The 20,852-nt window shown below is 51.7% G+C and overlaps 1 protein-coding gene across 6 annotated transcripts in view; it reads left to right on the top strand.

The window, feature by feature from the left end:
* The window catches only part of NFATC2 (nuclear factor of activated T cells 2), a 158,561-nt gene that overhangs the window by 8,371 nt on the left and 129,338 nt on the right, over positions 1-20,852 (top strand). For 2 of the 6 annotated variants that reach the window (XM_043884589.1, XM_043884590.1), the window contains exon 1: positions 8,627-8,998. The exons of the other annotated variants lie outside the window; for them this stretch is intronic. In XM_043884589.1, the coding sequence (XP_043740524.1) occupies positions 8,869-8,998 (130 nt within the window). In that variant the 5' untranslated portion in view covers positions 8,627-8,868. Of the gene's footprint in view, positions 1-8,626; positions 8,999-20,852 lie in introns of those variants that run through there. 6 annotated transcript variants of the gene reach the window in all.

The raw sequence follows: 20,852 nt of genomic DNA, 5'->3' as shown, positions 1-20,852 counted from the left end.
GATGAAGTCTACTGATTGTGTTGATAGAGGAATTTAAGAGAGAGAGGGCAAGAGCCGAGGCCATATGGTTTTTTGGGAGGGGGCGGGTGGGAGATGCTCTGGGGTATGGTTGTGCTGGAGGGAGCCTGGTGGCTTCGAGATCCCTGAGGTCAGCTTGCTTGTCCGCATCCCTCTCTGACTTCAAAGATTATGAACTCGACACGGATGCTCGAGTCTGCACGACTAGGGCGGGAGAGAGGATGGATATGGGAGCCCGGACCCTGGGGGTGCAGTCATCTGGGGAGACGGCCGGGTGACAGAAGGGTGGCGGTGGACGGAGGGAAACGGCAGGCGGTTAGGAAATAGTCCTGGGGTTGGGCAGAGACTAACCAATGCCCCATCCCCTAGCTAACCAGCCCTCTGCTTCCTGCCATTAAGGCTCTGATTCAGTGGAAGGCGAAGCTCCCCTGGCAGAGGGATGGTGACACCTCCTGCTTAATTAAAGGCAAGAAGCACAGTTTAAGGCCTCAGCGAGTGTGCTGACTGGGCTCTCCTGTGAAATGTCAGTTCCATAAGGTGAGGGAATGTGCCACGGAAGCAAGGGATGAAGAGGACAGACAAAGCCAGGACAAAGTAGGTGAGCAGGGGCCAGGGGGAAGGGGTCGAGGGCCTGGAGACCAGGGCCTGGCGCTCACATGCCCACAGGGGTGGACGGGGGCAGCAGGTGGGGTGGTGATGACCTGAGAGCAATAGAATCACCTGGGAGAGGCGGCTTCTACCCAGCCCTAGGTGACGGGGCCACCTGCAAATACAGGTCCGATGTGGCCTGATCTCCCCATTTTGGGGAGCCATCGGGCACTTGACGTTTTAAATGAAACCTCTCAATTAAAAAAAAATAGTTCAGATTAAAAAAAAAGTACAGGGCAGGCCAAGCATAATATGCCTGCAGGATGGGTTTGGCTAAGCTACTGCAGGCCTGTGACCACTGCTGCTGGGCGGTGGGGCGTCTCCTGACAGTCCACACCTCGATCTGGGTTCCGGCTTTTGGTAGACCCCTGTTTTCCTGGAGCTTTAACCCTCTCTGCCTGTCTGCTGGTAGTGGGGCGGGGTGGGGGCGAGGAAGGGGCGGCAGAGGAGGGGTGCCAATTTCAACAAACTGCCTTCAGCTGCCATCTTCTCCTGGAAGTTATCTTTCTTACAGCAGAAAAGTCCTGTCCAGGCTTTAAAAGATGACATTGATCATAGATTGGAGTGAAAGTCAAGTTTGAAACTGTCTTGTGGTTCCCCCAAATCATGAGGCGCTCATTCCTGAAAACTGGCTTTGAGGGGAGGCAATGTGGAAGGGGATGCCAGCATACTCAGTGGTCGAGATGTTTTAGAAATCGAAATTGATGCAAAGGGACTTTGTGGTTAGAAATCTGCCTTCCACTGCAGGGGGCATGGGTTTGATTCCTGGTTGGGGAACTAAGATTCCCATGTGCTGCAGGGCAAAATAATAAATAAATAAATACAAAAAAATAGATGCAAAAATCTACGATGAACAAAAAATAGAAAAAAAAAACAAAACACACAAGGTCTGTATTACTTATTTTTCCTTTTACCTCGGGGTCTAGTATGGGCCCACAGAGCGCTGATACTAATCCTGTCTTTATTCCAAGTATAATGATTTACTTAACATAGATTTTCTTTGTGTTTATTTTTATTTTTTAAAAATGTTTTATGAAAGCATAGTGTATTTGATTATTGAGGTTTTTGGTACCCTCTTGAATTTTGCCTCACTTGCCTCACTCTGGTTCCAGTCCTGGAGGAGTCAAATGCATCCATCTGTAAATTAAAATATTAGCATCTAGGGTGATAATCCCTGATGTACTTAAATTGAGGGGAACTCCTTTCTGGAATCTGGGACAGAGTTCCTACTTTTCCGATTGAACACATTTCAGTGCCTACATCTTACAGTGAGGCTGTTATTACGATGGGGTCGTTGGGATGGTGGGGTTTGGGCTGAGAACACGTGACTAAGTTGTTACATGCTGCCATCCAGGCTGGCTATGTAGTCCGCAGGGCCCGGCGTAAAAGAAAATCCTCGGCCGCTGGTTCAAATATTACTGATAATTTTAAGATGGTGACGGCAGAGTGTTAGGCCTGGTGTGGGGTCCTCTGGGTGCGGGCCCCTGTCGGCTGCTGCTCAGGTTAGCGTTAGAGCATCCTTGACTCTCAGCTGGAAAGGGGCCTCGGGTATGCGTGAATTCACTGCCCCCATTTTACAGATAGAAGAACTGAGGCGTAGAAAGGCCAGTTGACTTGCTGAAAAGTCACAGAGTGATTCAGAGGAAGCACTCGGATTGGATCCTGGGCCCCATTCTGTTGATCTTCCTGATGGTACCATAGGGTCACCCCATCCTTGGCCAAACAAGGATGTCTTCATGCCTGAGGTCAGTGGAGGTGCCATTGACCTCCAGGAAGTTCAGCTTGGAAGAGGAGGCAGCGACTGGATTCAGAGCCATCAGTTTTGTTAGAATGGACCCCAAGAATCTATTTCCTATACCACAGCATATTTTTTTACAAGTCTTTTTTTTTTTTTTCCTTTTGAAAAAGAAAAAAAAGCATGTACAGGCAGAATTTCCCTGAAGCCACTGAGTCAGATGAAATGTTATTTACATAAAAATGATTACAGGTGTCATAACCATGCTAGAGGCTGGGCCGCCAGTTGTGCAAAACACCACATTTCCGGACCTCCCTGACGAATCCCAGTAAATTGAGGCACCCAGGGACTCGGGTTCGCCCCTTGATGTCACCCCGAGTTCCGCGTGGCCTCCCAGCCTGAGCGCTGCTGGCTGCGGTTCTTTTATCCAGTCCTTCAGCTCCTATACAGTGAGTGCCCGCCGTGCCCTGGGAAGGCTTCCAGGGTCTGGGGCTGCAGCCGGACTCGCCAGATTCAAATACAGAATGTCCGGTGAACTTTGAATTTCAGGCAAACGACGAATGCCTTTTTAGTTTCAGTATGTCCCATACGATGTTGGGGGACCTACTTGGACTAAAAAAACATAAGCATTGTTTTGTCCAAAATTCAAATTTAACTGGGTGTCCTGTGTTTTTATTCACTACATCTGACAGCCTTAGAGACACCAGTCAATGAAACAAACATTCTTGGTCTTGTGAGGCTTATAGTCAATTGAGAAAAGGCAGAAAAAGATGAGCAAATGTACTTATGAATAAAACACACTGCCAAGATAAGCGCTTCGAGGAACACACAGCAGGGTCAGGGGACAGAGGAGGCCGGGGGTGCTATTTTTATTGGGATGATCGTGGAAGTTCTCTCTGAGGAGCTGACATTTGAGCTGAGTAATGAATGAAGCAAGGAGGTGACATTTATCAGTGGGAATAGTAGGTGCATAGGCCCCGGGGTGGGGCCATGTTCGGCATTTTCAAGGGACAGCTGGACGATTGAGGAGGGGTGGCAGAAGAAAGTCAGAGATGGGAACCTGGCTGGAGATGATGCCTAAAGGGGGCTGGCGTGGGGCAGCTTATCTAGGACCTTGTAGGTCACGGGGCTTGTGTTTAATTCCCTGACACCTATGGGAGCCTCCTCCCTCGTCTTGTTACTTCCATGTTGGCCCTTACAGGGATCCCTTTCAAAATATCCCTTTGGCTGCTCCATGTCAGGGCCAGCGTGGAAGTAGGGAGACCAGGGAGGATCGTCATCAGAGGGAGAGATGACCTGTGCTAGGGTTGCCGGGGTTGGAGGCGGAACAGTGAAGCTGGTGAAATGCGATGGGATTTGGGGTTTTTTGGTTTGCTGAGGGTTTGCCTGTGGGTGTGAGCAGAGAGAAATAAAGGACTTACTCTTTGGTTTTCGGTGGGAGAATGTGATGGATGGGAGGGTGATCTGGCTGGGAACTGTGGGAGAGGAGAAGTTTCGGATGATAAGTAGGTTGGTTTGGACAGGTGCGCTCCAAGGCGCCTGCTGGGTGCCCAGATGGAGATGTTGAGTGGAGGGTGGGACAGGTCCACTGCTTAGTCACTCTGTCGTGTCCAACTCATTGCGATGCTTTGGACTGTAGCCCACCAGGCTCCTCCGTCCGTGGGATTCTCCAGGCAAGAATACTGGAGTGGGTTGCCATTTCCTTTCCAAGGGGTCTTCCCGACCCAGGGATCAAACCCACATCTCCTGTGTCTCTTGCATCACAGGCGTATCTTTTTTACCGGCTGAGCCCCGGGAGATGTGGAAACTGAGGCTAAAAATGAGCTTCATACCAGAGGGGGAAAGGAGGGCAGAGCTATGTGTTGGGGGGGTGGTGGTCCTTCCAGGGCCAGCTTGAAGGGGCCTCAGCACTCAGACTCACCTGGGGTGGGTTGTGGTGGGAGGAACAGTAAACTCGGAGTGTTTGTATTCACATGCAATCAGATCATGCTGCCTTTTTAAAGACGTAGCCTGGAAGAGGAAGAGAGAGCTCAAGGATGGACTAGAGGATGAATACGGACGCCTTTGTGTGAGCCCACTGTTTCCTGTCCTCACCACCGCCCACACTCCCATTGTCTCTTGCCTGGATGGCTGCGTGAACCTCCTAATCGGTCTTCCTACTGTAAACCTCCTCACCTGCAGTTTCTTCTCCACCCAGAACCCAGAGCAACTGCTTAAAACCCCAAATATGATCTTGTCACGTACCTGCCTAAATACACTTCAGCCATTCCTCGTTGGTCTTAGGTCCAAAATTCTCCACGAAGGCCCCCCTCACCCCCAGCCTCACCTCACACCATCTTCTTGTCGGTCCCCAAGCACCTGCCCCTCCAGTCTCTTGTCAGGTCCTCCAGTGCGTCCTGCCTCCTCCTGCCCCGGGCCTTTGCACATGCTTTCCCAGCTGGCTGTTAGTTCTTCCCCTGACTCTTGGCTGGCTACCTTCTGCTCAGCCTTCTGTCCTCAGCTCAAGTATCACCTCCCCCAGGAAGCCTCTCCTGAATCCCGTGTTGACGTTGTTGTAGCCTCTGTCCCAGCGCCTGCTCTCCTTGCATGGCACTTGTCTCAGTCTGTGATTATATACTAGAGTCAATGCTTTTGAAAGGAGCTGAAATCCTGGGCCAGGATCAGACGTGTGCTGGGATTTTCAGACCCTCAGCGGCCTCACTAGCCTGTTGGGGAGGCTAGTGTTGGGGAGCCTGGAGGGAAGCTCAAAGGCCAGGGCCTCCAAGAGGTCAGCGGCAGGGCGGAAGGCAGGTTGACAGAGCTTACTGTCGCGGCCTCCATCCCACCCCCACCCTCCTGGAGTGGACTCTGAATGCACAAAGGTCATGCATTCTGCTCCTTGCTCCTAACAGCACAAACTATTTTGGAATTGAAAATATGCCATCCCCCAACCTTCAGAGTGGCCTTTAGAGAAGAAGACTCTCTCACTTCCCAGTGCTCTAGCAGAAACTCTGTTATGGGTCAGGACCTAGTCTGAACACCTTCCCCTTAAGAGCTCTGATTTGGTGCAGATTCCAGATTCTAGAAACTTAAAAAAATATTTCTCCTGTTCAGAGGAACAACTGAGGCAATTAGAGTGTTATTTGCCATGTCCTGAACCGTTCTCAGAAGGCAGTTCATCAAATGGAAGATGATTTACCTTTACTATCTCATCTTATTATTGGGTATCTCAAGAGGATGTCAGTTGGGGGTAAGAGTTTAGATTCTTGCCTAAACAATTGGGGTGGTCAGATTAAGTCTTAGAGAGGAGGGTCCTTAAAGACAAATATAAGGATTTCACACACACAAGGACAGTCAGACTCCAATCATTCACCCATCCATCCATCCATCCATTCACTCTTCCACCCACCCATCCATCATCCATCCATCCATTCACTCTTCCACCCACCCATCCATCATCCATCCATCCATTCACTCTTCCACCCACCCATCCATTCATCCATCATCCATCCATCCACTCTTTCATCATCCATCCATCCACCCACTCTTCCATTTCATCCATCCATCCATCTGTCATCCAAATATCCACTCATCCGTCCATTCATTTGTCTATCTGCATATCCACACACCCATTGTACATAAAGCTGTGAATGAATCAATCATGACCCCTGCCTGAGTGGATCTCACAGGCTAATGGAGATAAAATTCTCTGATTGGCCAAGCCTGGGTTATTTGTACACTTCTTTGACAGGGTAGTGTGGGACGACTGGGTTGATAATTTTACCAAAGTTGCATCATTAAGAGTAGTTTCTCAAAGGTACACACTGGGGTGTTGTTATCAGAAGAAGCGGGGAAAGACACCAGGTAGGTAGATTCAACAGATGGCCACTAGATTAGAGGCATTTAATCATCATGGCTGGAGGGATGAAAAGGGGCCTGTGAGGATGACACTAGCCTCTCCTCATCTGTAGCACACAGACAGGTTGGTTCCCTTGATTTTCTCTGGCCAAATTTCAGGGTTTGGATTTTGAGTCCTGCCACAGGGTCCCAAGAGCATCCATCTCTTTCTGGATCATTGTGTTGTTTAGTCGCTCAGTCATGTCTGACTCTTTTGCAACCCCATGGGCTGTAGCCCACCAGGTTCCTCTGTCCATGAGATTCTCCAGGCAAGAATACTGGAGTGGGTTGCCATTTCCTTCTCCAGGGAATCTTCCCCACCCAGGGATCGAACCCGTGTCTCCTGCATTGGCAGGTAGATTCTTTTGCCACCTGGGTGGCCCCTCCTTCTGGATACTTGGGCTATAAGTAGTCCTAGCCTGGGTCCTCTCCCCTCCTCCACCTAAATTTATCAGCCACCCCTAGGATACTTGCTGGATACACCTGGTATGTGTATGTTTATGCCTAAGAAACCAAGAAGGAAATTTTTTTTTAATGTTCTGACAACCAGAAAGAGCTTCCCAAGACTGAAAATGCATGAGTCTTGATCCAGGCCCAGGACCCTGGAATGGAGTTCGTGTCTAAACCAGTGATCTTACCCCAGGCCACACAGTGGAAGCATCTGGGGAGCTTTTACAAAATACTGATGCCTGAGTCCCAAACATTCTGATTGTAACTGGCCCCTCCTGGGGCTCAGACACTTGAATTATTTTTAACAGCTCTCCAGGTGAGGCTAATGTGTAACTTGGGCTAGGAGTCACTGGTCTAAGTACAATCTGGAAAACCCTATTCATTGCTATATCTCTTTACCAACAGGATATAAACATGATGCGGGTAGTAGAGACCTGGTCCTGCCAATGGCTGCACCCCCAGGATCTGCAGTAGTACCTGGTACCTAGCAGGTGCCCAATAAAGGTCTGGGGAATGCATAATGATTGACAGCCTCACACGAATCCCTTAATGGAACCGAGATGGCTCCCCGGGAAAGAGGGCATCTTCTCCATCCCTCTGGCACGTGGGGAAGGATCCGAGTCAGTCCCCGATTCTGGTCAAGCGGTGGCTCTCAGGGAACCCCCGAACCTCTCCTACCTCCTTTTCTGATCCAATAATTCTCAACCCTGGCCTCCCTTTAGAGTCATCTGAGGTCATTAAAAAAAAAAAAAAACACCTTCAGTGGGTTTGGATTGGAACCTGGGAACAGGCATTTTTGAAAAGCGTCTCAGGTGATGCTAATGTTCTGTAAAGGTCAAGGTCAAGGCCGCTGGTCGTGTGTCCTCTACCTCTGTGTCTGTTTTCTGACTTGAGCTAAGCTGGTGCAAGACCCCTGGAAGTGTTTCATGGGGGGTGTGTGTTGGGAGTTGGTTCTCATGCATTGTTCCCTAAGTGCACCTGTTCATAGCATTCACCTTGGATGCGTGCTTAAAAATACACTCCAGACTCTACTCCAGACTTACGGACTCAAGCTCCAGCGCGGGGCCTGGGGATCTGTGCTTTGATCAAGCATCCAGGTGTACTTGTCCCCAGCTGCCCTTTCTGCCTGCACCGCCCTCTGACCTGCTCTGCCACAGTGAGCCTCTTCCATCTCTCGGTTTTGGTCCCCCCTCTGAAGCACTCTTCCTCCAGGTCTGCCCAGCAGGCAGGTCGTCCCAATGCCATCTTGCCAGAGAGGCCCCCCACCCCTTGACCGCTGAGGGGACCAAAGCCGCCCCCGCCCCCAGCCTTTCCCCTACATCTCTGGTGAGCGCCCTCCAGACAGCCCAGGGGGATGCTCTTTGTTCAGGAGTTTATCCGGGTCCTGACTCTTCCCCCACCAGGGCCTAAGCGTCCCCAGGCGAGAGTGTCTGGTGCCTGCTGGCTCCTGCAGATGTCAGGCGGCCAAGAGGTGTGGATGGAAAGGCAGGTAGGACTTGCGCCTTGCCCGTATCTGGGATAGTTTGCCAAGTCCTGGATGTGACTGATGGAGGTGACAATCGAGCCACAGCTGTGGGGTCACAGAGGCTCAGGTCTGCAAGAGAAGGCAGTGGGTGCCCCGCGCCCCACCCCCACCCCTCTTGTTGGTATCAGCCGGTCACCCAGGCCAAAAAGACAAGAGGCTGTCTCATCCGGATCCTGGGGCCGGCAGGGGCGCAGCGCTTAGGCTGGGAAGGTGGGAGCGGCGGCCGCGCCGAGCGCCTGGCCGGTGGCTACGCGCGGCGCCGGGCGGTGAGGCCAGGACCAGGGACGGCCTGCTTCCTCCCGGCCGTCCCCGCCCTCCCCGGTCCGGGGTGTCGCCCCGCCCCGCCGGCCGGGCCGCGCTGTCCCCGCCTCCCCTCCCCGGGCTGCAACAGGTGCCTCCGGAGCAGGAAGCGCGCGCCGCCGCCGCCGCCGCTCAGCTCCCCCGGGCGCGCCATCCCGGGACCCCGCGTGTGTCCCCACGAGATCAGTGACCCCGCCGCTCCGCCCGCCTCTCCGCCCCGCTTCCTGCTCCCTTCGCCCTCCCCGGCGAGGGGCCCGGGAGTCCACCGAGCCCGCCTCCGCCCCCGGCCCGCCGCCCTCCCGCCGCTCCGCGCGCCATGGACGCCCCGGAGCCGCAGCCCGACCCCGACGGCGGGGACGCCCCAGGCCACGAGCCTGGAGGCAGCCCCCAAGATGAGTTCGACTTCTCCATCCTCTTCGATTATGACTATTTGAATCCTATCGAAGGTCGGTGGAGGCTCGCCCCGGCCTGGCCCCCGAGCCCGGGCTGGGGCTGGGGCCTGGGCAGTGGCCACGGGTGGGGCCCCTTTGCCCCACGCGTCACATTTCCTGGGGGCCTGAAGTTGCGGGGGTGGGGGGAGGTGGCTTCTCCCCAGGTGAGAGGGAGGGCGGGAGACGTCGGAGGCTGCAGCCGCCTTCAGGGGGCACTAGGCTCGCTCTCCCTGAGGGTCCCCGGTAGTGAGCAAAGGGGAGCAGGGGTCTCAGCGGGTCTCTTGCCCGCGGCTGGTCATCAGTGCGCGGTGGAAGCTATGGCTTTTGCCTTTGGAGGGAGGAGGTGAGGAAGCCAAAGAATGGCGTTTTTGGGCAGGGACTGGTGCAGAAAGAGGGCCGGTGAAGCGGATCCGCCCACCTCCGAGCCCCACCGTGTGCGAGCCGTTGTTGGGGACTGTGCGCTGACTCTAAGGAAGAGGTTGTCTGTCTAATGCTGGAGGGTGGTTTGCCCTCCTCTCAGGCGGCTGGCCCATTTCCTCCCTGAGTTCTGCCGCTGCCGTTTGCACATCACCTCACATGCTTCAGTCTGAGCTTTATTAAGTGGGCCCCCCGCCGCCCCACAGGCATCCAGAGCGTGGGGGTTTGGAGGGTGCCCGCCTGTGGTCTCAGGAAGGTGCAGGCTTATTCCTGCCTCAGCGACCTGTCAGTCTCTACCTGCAAGTGCGCTCCGCGCTGGGGGCTGGGGATTTCCCCGGGCTGGGCCGTCATTTCACGTGTTTCACAGGAGCCTTGGTCAGACGAGGCGGTCGGTCGCACACCCAGCCTCACTGTATTTTTCTGGTTAGCAGGTTGTCTTGGAAAAAAACAGAAGAACCCAACCAGGCTTCCTGATTTTGACAGCCTAGCCCAGCCAGTGCTTGTTGAAGCCTTGGGGGCAGGCCTGCTGGTGACTTCCAGATGCACTTGGGCTTGGCTGCATCGGGGGAGCAGGAAGGGGTTGTGCTGGCTGGTGTGTGGAGGAGGCCCTTCCGGACTCGCCCGGGTTTGCTGTTTCCCAGAGATGCTGCGGAGGCAGAGAAGTTTTAACTTGCCCTCCGCAGCGTCTTCAGGTGAAACTCCTTAGGTGAGGGGCTTGCTTTGACTTCAGAGATGCCCTTCACTCGGATACCAAGTGAAGATGGTACTTAGTAATTATTCTCTATTTTGGCTGGAGATGGAAATAATTAGCCAGCCAAAGAGACCAGTCGTCTTGAGTTGCAACCTGGAGGCCATCCTTTGCTTTGAAAAGATACAATTAAGAATCTGCAAACGATCCCTCTAGCATCAGTGGTCTTGCTCTTCGTTAAGATTAAAGTCATGTTTGGAGGGAATACTTACACCCCTCCCAGATTCACAATCAACGGATTTTTTTTTTTTTTTTTTCCCTGCAGCGGGGAGATTTCCGGGGAAATAGTTTCCAAGCCAAATCTGATGGGAGGCGCTTTTTATAGTTTTTCTTGGCAAAGGGGTGCTTGGTGGCCGCCAGATGGGTGTCTAAATGACCACGGTGAAGGCCCCAGAATCTATCTTTTAAAAAAATAAACTTTATTTTTGGAAACAGTCTTAAATTTACAGAAAAATTGTAAAGAGTACAGTGAGCTGTTGTATACACAACACCCAGCTCCCCATAGGAGGAACATCCTTCGTTAGTAACGCATGTGTTATAATTAGCCAATATTATGATACAGTTTTATGAAGCTAAGTCCATACTTTGTTCAGATTGTCTTTTTTTTTTTTTTTTTAATGAGCTTGACAGTTTTGAGGACTACTGACTAGGTACATTGTAGAATGTCCTTTCAGTGGGGTCTTATGTTTTTCTCATGGTTAGACAGGGCTATGGGTTTTGGGGGAGGAAGACCACAGAGGTAAAGTGACCATTTCCATCACATCCTATCATGGGTACCTACCATCAACATGATTTGTCATTATTGATGATAGCCTTGATCTCCTGGCTGAGGTAAGCTTTGGCAGGTTCCTCCACCATAAAGTTACTCCTTGCCAAACATGCAGCCCAACTTAAAGATGAGGAATTATGCTCTGGAATCTGGAATCACTCCTTGCTGGGACGGCACCAGGACAGAAACATCGGGGCTCAGGAAGAGAAGGGATGTCACGAGCCTTGAGAGGCTGAAGCGAGCTGTCCCACATGTGGGTCGGGCTCAGGCTCACCCAGATGCTAATAGCAGTCACTTTTCTCTGCTTCCGAATGATGGAACTCCCCAAGGGTCAACACTAGCCCGTGTCTTGCTAATGGGCTTTGTCCCGCGTGACAATATTTTGGTGGGGTGTTCTCTTTAACTCTGGACAATGGGCTTGGCAAAAGACCAAGGAAGGAAGAGGATTGCTCTGGGGACAGACATTGTCAGGAACTGGTGATGGCATGTAGGGAGCTGGGGGAAGTCAGATGCTTATTTTATGGAACTTGAGCGTGTGGCAGCTGTTATCAGCCCGTGTAGTACTCCTCCAAGCATAGAAGGTACACACTTGGTAGAAGGTTGTCATCTTCATTTTGTAGAGGGGGTTGATGAGGCACAGAGGGGTGAAGGAACTTTCCCCAGAAAGCAGAGCTGGTAAACGGCAGAGCTGAAATGTGAACCTGGGAGTCCTCCTCCAGAGCCTGCTTTCTGATCTACTGTGTGAGCTTCTCGTCCCCTCACTTGATGAGAGACACATACAGAGCAGTTAGGGGCCTGGCACCATGCAAGACTGGAATGTAAAACACTGGCAAGATGATCTTGGGTAAGTCCTTTAATCTCTCTGGACCTCGGTTTGCTCAGCTGTCGCGTGATTGAATGATGGTACTTACCCCATAGAGCTGTTTGCCTTGATGGCTTAACCCATTCAAATCAGTTAACACGGTGTGATTTGTCACTAGCTTTTTTTTTTTTTTTTTTGTCACTAGCTTTTTATTAAACCTTTGATTTCGTTAATAGAGGTGCTCAATTCACGTGAGTCACTAGTCATTTACTCATCCATCTAATTATTGAGCTCCTGTGGTGTTAGATCCTGGGGATGTAATAGAAAATGAGACCCAATCCCTGCCCTCAGCAAGTCAGTCCCTCTAATTGTTTTTCTTGTCTAATTGCATTGACTAACATCTCCAGTAGCATCTACATGGTAGTGGAAAGTAGGCATCCTTTGCCTTGTTCCCGACCCAGGCAGGAGAATCTTTAGCGTTAGCTTTAGAATTGAGTCATGTGTGTTTATGTTCGGGATGTATCTATCCATTTCTATTTTCATGAGCATTTTGATTAGGGATGGGAGTTGAGTTAGGCCACAGACTTTTTAGCATCTATGGAAAAATATGATTTTATTCTAAGATCATTTATGTTAATAGATTTCCTAATGTTGAGACGTTCCTGGCATTAACCCCACATGGTCACTGTGTATTATTTTCTTATAGTGGTGGGCCTGGCATCTACTGGATAATATTTTTTTAAGATTTCTTTTAGCAGTATTCACCTGGTGGCTCAGTCGGTAAAGAATCTGCCTGCAATGCAGGAGACCTGGGTTTGGTCCGTGGCTATAGTCCATGGCGTCGCAAGAGTTGGACACAGCTTAGCAATTAAACCATGAGTGATACTTGTAATGTCCTTTTTGGTGTGCTGTCAAGTTTAAATTTCTCCTCTATGTTCAGGAACAATGTGTGTATTATTGGGACTATCCAGTTTCTCGAATTCTGATAGGATTCCCCTGTGAAGCCATCTGGACCTGGTGCCTTTTATGGTGGTGGTCTGTGATAACTTTCTCGATTGTGTCTATGGGAATTGGGCTGTATACATTTTCTCTTTCTACTGGAGTCCGTTTTGGTAAACTTTATCTTCCTAGGAAATCATCCATTTCACCTTTCTGAGTTTCCAGATTTATTTGCTTAGAGGCATGCAAAGTAAACTCTTATTTTCTTTTGAGGGAAAGAGCTAAATACGTAGTAATAGAAAGAAGGCAGACAGGGCTATGGGAGCCCTGACCAGGGCTACTGAGACCACCTTGGAGGGGAGAGGCATGCTGGCTGTCGGTAGACAGATCAGAAGTTTAATTTCTTTGCATGTGCACGTGAATTCAATGCATTCTTACTTCTTCCAACTTGTAATACCCTGGGAAAGATGGATGGACCCCGGGAGTCCCCGGTCACCTCCAGAGGTGCCAGATCTTCTCTGGGCCGCGGTGGGAGGGCTTGCTTCTAGTCTGCCTCGGTGGGTCTAGCGTGTCCCTCCTCTGGTAAGCTGATGCATGTGGCGTTAACTTTGATCTTTCAGAAAGGAAAATGGACTCCTGACCATTGCTTATAGTTTGTTCTGCTGATCCTCGAAGTCTTTGGGTCACAGACCTTTGAAAGGCTGATGAAAGCCTCAGGTCCCGTATACTGCAGGAGCACTCTACACATGTGCGTACCTTCGGCACCGGACAAACCGGAATGGGAAGGCGCTCAGTCGTGTCTGACTCTTTGCGACCTCAAGGACCAAACAGTCCATGGGATTCTCCAGGACAGAAGACTGGAGTGGGTAGCCTTTCCCTTCTCCGGGGATCTTCCCAATCCAGGGACTGAACCCAGGTCTCCTGCATTGCAGGTGGATTCTTTACCAGCTGAGCCACAAGGGAAGCCCAAGAATACTGCAGTGGGTAGCCTATCCCTTCTCCAGGGGATCTTCTCAACCCAGGAATTGAACTGGGGTCTCCTGCACTGCAGGCCGATTCTTTACCAACTGAGCTATGAGGGAAGCCCCCGGCCCCACCACTCATACTGTGCCCACCGCCTATCCCCTCTTGCCCATGCTTCACCTTTTACACCATTTTCAGGCAGAGTCACAGACCCTGCTGCAGCCCATTCTCTAATGTCACCTGCACTTCACCTCAGGGCCACCTGCTCTCCGCCCGTTCACAGGGCACAATTAAAGCCTCATTCTTTCAAGCAAACACTCATTGAATGCTGGTTTTGTGCCAGGCCCTGTGGGAGTACAGAGATGAATGAAATGTGGTCTTGCCCTTGTCTGGCCCCCAGGCCAGCGTGGGACACAGCCTGGTAAACAAATAGGGACAAATGAGGTTCTGATATATAGTATCGTGGCTTTTTTTTTTTTTTTGGTGCTGACTAAAAATAGAGCTCTACCCTAAGCAAGCAAGTTCGCTAAACACATGTGACATTCAGAGACGTTGCCGTCTGTGTCGAGTTAAGGACAAGCCTTAATAAGCCTGCTTTGTACAAATAGTGTCTCCAGGTGCAGCTGGAGAGGTGAAATGAGGGCTGAGTTGAGCAGTGGCCTTGTCAAGGGAGGTGAAAGAACGAGGGAGAAAGTTGCCCGAATCATTCTTTACTGTGGAACACATGTTATCCCAGATTAAAGGCCGTCTGTTCTTCAGGTGCCCTCGGCTTTTGATCAGAAGTTGTTTTCGTCACTCAGTCGTGTCTGACTCTTTGTGAGCCCAGGGACTGTAGCCCGCCAGGCTCCTCTGTTCATGGGATTTCCCAGGCAAGAGTACTGAAGTGGGTTGCCATTTCCTTCTCCAGGGGATCTTCCCGACCCAGGGATAGAATTCGTGTCTCCTGCATTTGGCAGGCGGATTCTTTACCACTGACCTCCCAGGGAAGCCCTTGATCAGAAGTAGAGGCTCTTAAAATCTTAATGCTGTGTTATTTGAGTTGGCTCCCAAGGCTTTTTAGTCCTGTAGGACGATGGGATTGAATACACTTGCATTGGTGGCCAGTGGTCCTTAATCCTGGCTACAGAGTAGAATCTTTCAGGCATACCCAGGAACCATGAAGTCAGAATTCTTGGGGGTCAGTTCACTTTTGCTGAGTCATGAGAAGTACATGGCAAGACAGGCTCGAGCCCAGGCAGCTGGGGTCCTACGTCCCTGCCGTCAGCACTACAGCTCAGCCCGGATCTTACTGACCCCAGCTTTCCTGGGTACCCTTAATGCCAACGTGGGGTGCATTCACCCATGGTGTTTTGATATCTATATAATTATCAATGGTATGTTCGCTGCTATCCTAATGGGGTTATACTCATAAAATATGCGACAAAAACCCAAGTGGGGAAGGACAGAATATAAACTGGAGTTCTGCTGTTTCTAAATTTCTTTCTACGTCCCAGTGGATTGTCGAGCATGCCTCCCGGGGCACGTGTCCACCCCCCCAGCTCCACGGCCATTGGCTCAATAAGCCACAGCAACAGGACTGAAGTCAGGAAATCCTGGCTTGAAATTCTGACTTAGTTGTCTCTTACTTGCTTGACCTTGGCCAGCTGAAGTACCTGGCATTAACAAGCAAGCAATAAATCATTGCCTTATAAATGGATGAGAAGTTGCATAATCCCTTCTTAGTGGTTTGCCTCCGGGCAGGTGATTTTGATCCTCTCCGCTTGTGTTTTCTCATCTGTGAAATGGGGGTGGTGATGGCAGGGTCCCACAAGGCGGTGTGACTGAGTGTGGGCAGCCAGGCTGTGTGAAGGTCGGACGGCAGGGTGGGAGCAGGGGGGGTGGGCGCTGAGACACCGTCTGGCTCACCCAACTTCTTGAGAGCACTGGGTCCTTGGAGGGGAGAGTCCCTGCCTTGGCCTTTGAGGAATCCTGAGCCTTAAGAGAAGATGGTTTTTGGGGATGAGTCGCTGGCCGCGGGGCTTCAGTCAGCATCATAGCATGATATCTAACTTATGTGCGATCCGCATGCATGCTCAGTCATGTCTGACTCTTTGCGACCCCATGGACTGTAGCCTGCCAGGCTCCTCTGTCCATGGGATTTCCCAGGTGAGAATACTGGAGTCGGTTGCCGTGCTCTCCTCTAGGGGATCTTCCCGGCCCAGGGATCGAACCCTTGCCTCCTGCATTGGCAGGTGGATCCTTTACCACTGAGCCACGGGGCAGCCCTGTGTAGGGATCCGTTCTGATGAAAAGCTTGCCTGGGCATGGGCCCCTGCCTCAGCCCCAGAACTAGGCCGGCTGCAAAAGCTTTCTCAGTTGTCCAGACTCTCAGGCTGCAAGGTTCCCTGAGGCTGCTTCCCAGAGAGGCGGGGCCCTCTCAGGTGTCCTGCCCCGGCTGCGGGACCCCGAGCCTGGGCCAGGACGAGGCAGCCTTGGGAAGGCAGCGTGATGGATGTCTTGTGGCTTCCCACCACGAAGGGACTTCCTCTTTCCTCCCTCCCCAGCACAGGAAACAGCCACAGGCTCCACGGAGCTCCGGCCAGACCGGGCTTCGCTGGGCTGGTGCGAGGTTGGGTTTTACTTACTGGTCCCAAACCGAGCTCCGGGCAGAAGGCAGGACTCGCCCTGGGGCTCTTTCTGGGGTGTGTCAGCTTTCCCACCTGGAGGAGAGCCCGCCGCGGGTCCCCCCAGAGCAAGAGGAACGGCCTGTGACATTTTCCTGAACTTTGTCCAGAATGTGGAAAAGTAGAGACAATGGTATCATCAGCTCCCCTGTTCCCAGCACCCAGCTTTGACGGTTACCCTCTGAAGGCCAGTCTTATTTCTCCCCCACCTCCACACGCTCTCTGCATCTCTGCTGCTGCTTGCTTTAAATCACATTGCAGACGATAGAGTATTTTACTAATAAATAGAATGTAGCTCTCACATATAAGGGCTCCTGAGAAAAATCCAATACCATTACCAAACCTGAAAAGCTGTATTGCATGCTAAGTTGACTCAGTCATGTCCTACTCTTTGAGACCCTATGGACTGTGTAGCCCGCCAGGATCCTGTTCATGGGGTTCTCCAAGCAAGAATACTGGAATATGGGTTGCCATGACCTTCTCCAGGAGATCTTCCTGACCCAGGGATCAAACCCACGTCTCTTAAGTCTCCTGCATTGGCAGGCAGGTTCTTTACCGCTAGTGCCACCTGGGAAGCCCCAAAAAGCCATAATATTTAATTTCAAATGTCCAGTGTTTAAAATTCCTGCTTGTCTCACAAGTGTCTTTTCATGGTTAATTTGTTTGAACCAAGATCCAGACAAGATCCTAACACTGGAATTCATTGACATGGCCATTAGATCTCTTTTATTTTATAAAAATCCCCACCAGTCTGTTTTCTTGCCTTTGTTGAAGAAGCAGGGTCATTTTTCTTGTACTGGCCTCTATTTTGCCAGTGGGGTCCCTGTGGTGGTGTTTTGTGTCCTTCGGTCCTTTGCGTCCCTTACAAACTGGCATTTAGGTCTGAAGTTCTATGCCTTAGACTTTTAGTTCTGTTTTCTTCTGCAGAGAAATATATCCAAGGTAGAGAGGATGCTGCAGGAACAGCAGAGAGATTGCTTTCCCTGAGTTGGCGTTTGGGACCCTCTGTGCGTCCTGACCTGAGGTTTTGAGAAAAAAGAGCATTTTCCCACTTGGGCCTGTTTCAGTTAATAAGATGCGTTTCTAAAAGCCAGTGCTTCTATGTGAATTTTAATTGAGCCACGCCTGAGTGAGCTTTCTGAAGGTAAGAAAGTTGCCTGAAAAAGCTCAGGATTTATAAAGGTCCTTATCAAAACAAACCTGCTTGGGCGTGCTGAGAAAGGTGGCCTGTTAAATGAGTGTGGGGCGGGGTGGGGGGAGCCTTGACGTCTGCAGTGCTTGCCAAAGTTATTGTAAAGACCACAGAAAGGGGTTGTTTACCTGCGTGATCCCGAGAAGGTGGGCTCCGGGTGTGAAATCCACAACCCGTGACCTCATCTCTGTTGCCATGGAGAAAGGAGGAGGTCATTAATGCCCGGGGTTGGCAGGAGCCTCTGATGACGTGGTCCCGCCCCCGGGAATAGGGGACTGAAGTGAAAGCTCCTGGGGATGAGTGTAAATAAAGAAGCCATCTGTCAATCAGGTATTAATTTTAAGTCTCTGCCCCTGGCCAGGGGTTCCAGGGGCCCCCACTGTCTTCAAGGGGAAGTTTGCACTTGGATTTCAAGTTGGCTGAAAGAAAAGTGGAAACCAGCTTTGCACGCTGTGTCAGGGGTTGTGGGGCTCAGTGAGGGGCACAGCTCTTTGAGGCACTGGTATAAAGGTGAGGGGGTCTTTGCTGAGTGAGTTGGAGGAATCAAAGCAGAGAAGGCAGCCGGGCCCCTGCCCGCGTCTCCTTGTGCAGGACCTGGACAGAGAGTTGGCTTAGCCGCAAGCACCCTGTTTCGGAGGGAGGGTCATCTGAGGTCTGTTTCTGGTTGATTCTTCTGACCAGATCTTTTCTTCTCCTTTTGGCAAGGAAGTCGCCGGAAGTCACACTCTGCTGTGTGCCGTGTGACAAATGCGGAGAGACTGTCTGCTCTTAGACAGGGACCTCTCTGAGGCACAAATTCCATCTCAAAGGGCTGTCTTCCTGAAAAACGGAGGCGGTGCGGCATGGTGACTGATAAGCCAAGTCTGATGTCGGCATCTTATGGACTATTACACGGCCATGAAAAAGAAACCATACCTGCATACCACATGGTTAAATCTCAGACATAAGGTTGAGATTTACATCATGTACATGTACATTCCATACGGTTTTGTTTATGTGATGGTCAAAGCAGGCAAACCCAGGCCATAGTGAGGGAAGGGAGGCGAGTGGGTCCCCCTGAATGAGGGTTATTGGCTGGGTGGGGCCACTAGGGAACCATCTGGCAGGATGGAAACACTCTGTGTCTTGAATGGTGGATGCACATTTGTAAAAAGGTGTACTTCCAATATCTTATGGCATCTAAATGATGTCTCAGTTTGAACCCTAGCTCTGCCCCTGGTTTCTTTCAAAAGATTTTTTTTTTTTTTTGATGTGGATCATTTCTTAAAAGCCTTTATTGAATTTGTTACAATCTTGCTTCTGTTTTATGTTTTGGTTTTTTGGCCGCAAGGCACGTGGGATCTCTGCTTCCCAACCAGGGATGGAAGCCACGCCTCTGCACTGGAAGGCGAAGCCTTCTAGACCGCCAGAAGAGTCCCTGACCTGACTGTTCTTGTGACTGGGGCTGAATCCCCACCCCGCTCAGCCTCCCTGGCCCCCTCGGTGACACAGAGTAGATGGTACCTGCCTTCCAGGTGCTTGTCAGCCACATAGTACACGGGAGAGCTCAAGGCGCAGTGAATGAAGGAAGATGGGAAGGTCTCTGAAGTTCTTGAAAACATGAGGGCCCCATGGAATGACTCCACTCGGTTCTTTCCATTCCCAATTTGAGGACGAGGTGGGGTTTCATGTCTATCAGATGCCTGGGCCCTGCCCTCCCATCCAGAAGCTGCACTTGAGGCTGGCAGACTCCACACACCTCTCCACTTCTCTCCAAAAGGAAGACACGCGGGTGCGTGTGTTTTTGCAGACAGCCATGCCAGTGGCCAGTCTGTAAGACTTGGAGCTTGCACACTGTCCTGGGTCCTGGGTCTCGGGCGCTTGGCCTCGTGGCAGGCTGCCTGGGAGGCAGGGCCGAGTGCTGCTTTCTGTGCTGTCTGGTGAAGGTAGACAGCTGTCTTAGCCGGGGCGGGGTCAGCGAAGAGCACGGCAGTCACGGTGGCTTTTTCCAGTGGTTCCACGTTGAACGAGACAGGATGGTAAACTGCCTTCTTTCCCTTGCTGGCATCTCTGGACCTGACTTAGCTGGATGGAATTTCTCACCTCTCACGCCCTGCGTCTGTGTGTGTCATCTCTGAATGACGGGTGTGACCACCTGATTCTCCCCGTCATCATTAACACACACGATCCATTGATCGGGAATCCAATTACCGCCCGCATGTGTATCTGCTGGGGGCCGTAGGGGCATGGGGGGCCTGTTGGAAAGTTTGCTAGGCGCTGAATGTGTTGCTCAAAGCGCAATCTGTAACTTTTCAAAGAAGGTCTTTCCTATAGGTGGTGCAAGCCGCCAGATGCGAAGTCCATCCAGCTTCGGCTCCTCTTGACGTTTCCTGCAGGCCCGAACACACAGGGGGTTATGAGAGCAGAGGGATGGAGGGGAGGGGCGGGACCCCGGGACCCCCTGCCTCCCCCTTCTCCCCGCCCTCCTGCTGCACGCGTGAGCCGCCAGGTTGTGGCATCTTCACGCTGTTGCCATGGCAACAGACTGTGATGTCTCAAACCCGGGGCCCGGGCCTCCCACCACCTCGGGGTGTGAGCGGTGGGTCTGTCGCTTAAGACTGGGGTGGACCGTGGCTCTGGGGCTCGGCCGCTGGCCCGAGGGGCGTCTGGTCTCCATGCCGGGCCGTATCCTGGCTCCTCTCCTGTTAAATGTTGAAGCCCAAGCGCCCCAGCTTGCGCGGCCCCTCCCCCTCCTGAGGGCAGACGCCTCCTGGAGCTTCCTGAGCTGGCTTTCTATTTTGGTCATTCTATTCTGCTTCCTGAAAATTCCACCCGCTTGTCCTCTGCGGAGAGAAGATGTTCTCTTGCTGTTCCTTTTTTCAAAAGCGATCTGTTGGCCGGTGGGTTGGCGCTGGCGGCGGTCTCAGACTTGGCCGTGTGTCCTTCAGGGTGAGCAACAGGCCCGCCGGAGGCTCAGGAGGGCAGGAGCTGGCAGAGAGCTCCGTGTGGCCAGAGTGAGGTTTTAAAATAATCGTTGACTCAATCCTGGGGCAAACGGAGGGATTATGAGTATTCCAGAAGAAAGGAATCTGTGTCTTCCGTTGTCTAGGGCAGCCTACCTCCTCATGGGGCTCGGGAGCAGTTCCTGTCCTGGGGACACCTCAGTTTTCTGTGTTGGGGTGAAGGCCTCACGATCCAGGAAATATTCCCTTTTGTGAGTTACGGGGCTGGAGGAGCTGGGCTGCCTGAGACCAAATCTGGTTTTGCTACTTAGCAGCTGTGTGATCTTGGGCAAATTAATCACCCTCTCTGAGCCTCACTTTCCCCATTTAGAAAATGAGGACACTATCGCCTGCTTCGAAGGGCTCCTGTAAGACAAACACCAGTTTCTGTTAAA

Source organism: Cervus elaphus, chromosome 23 (assembly GCF_910594005.1).
Source record: "Cervus elaphus chromosome 23, mCerEla1.1, whole genome shotgun sequence".
Lineage (NCBI taxonomy): Eukaryota > Metazoa > Chordata > Mammalia > Artiodactyla > Cervidae > Cervus > Cervus elaphus.
This window is presented reverse-complemented; position numbering and strand designations above follow the sequence as displayed.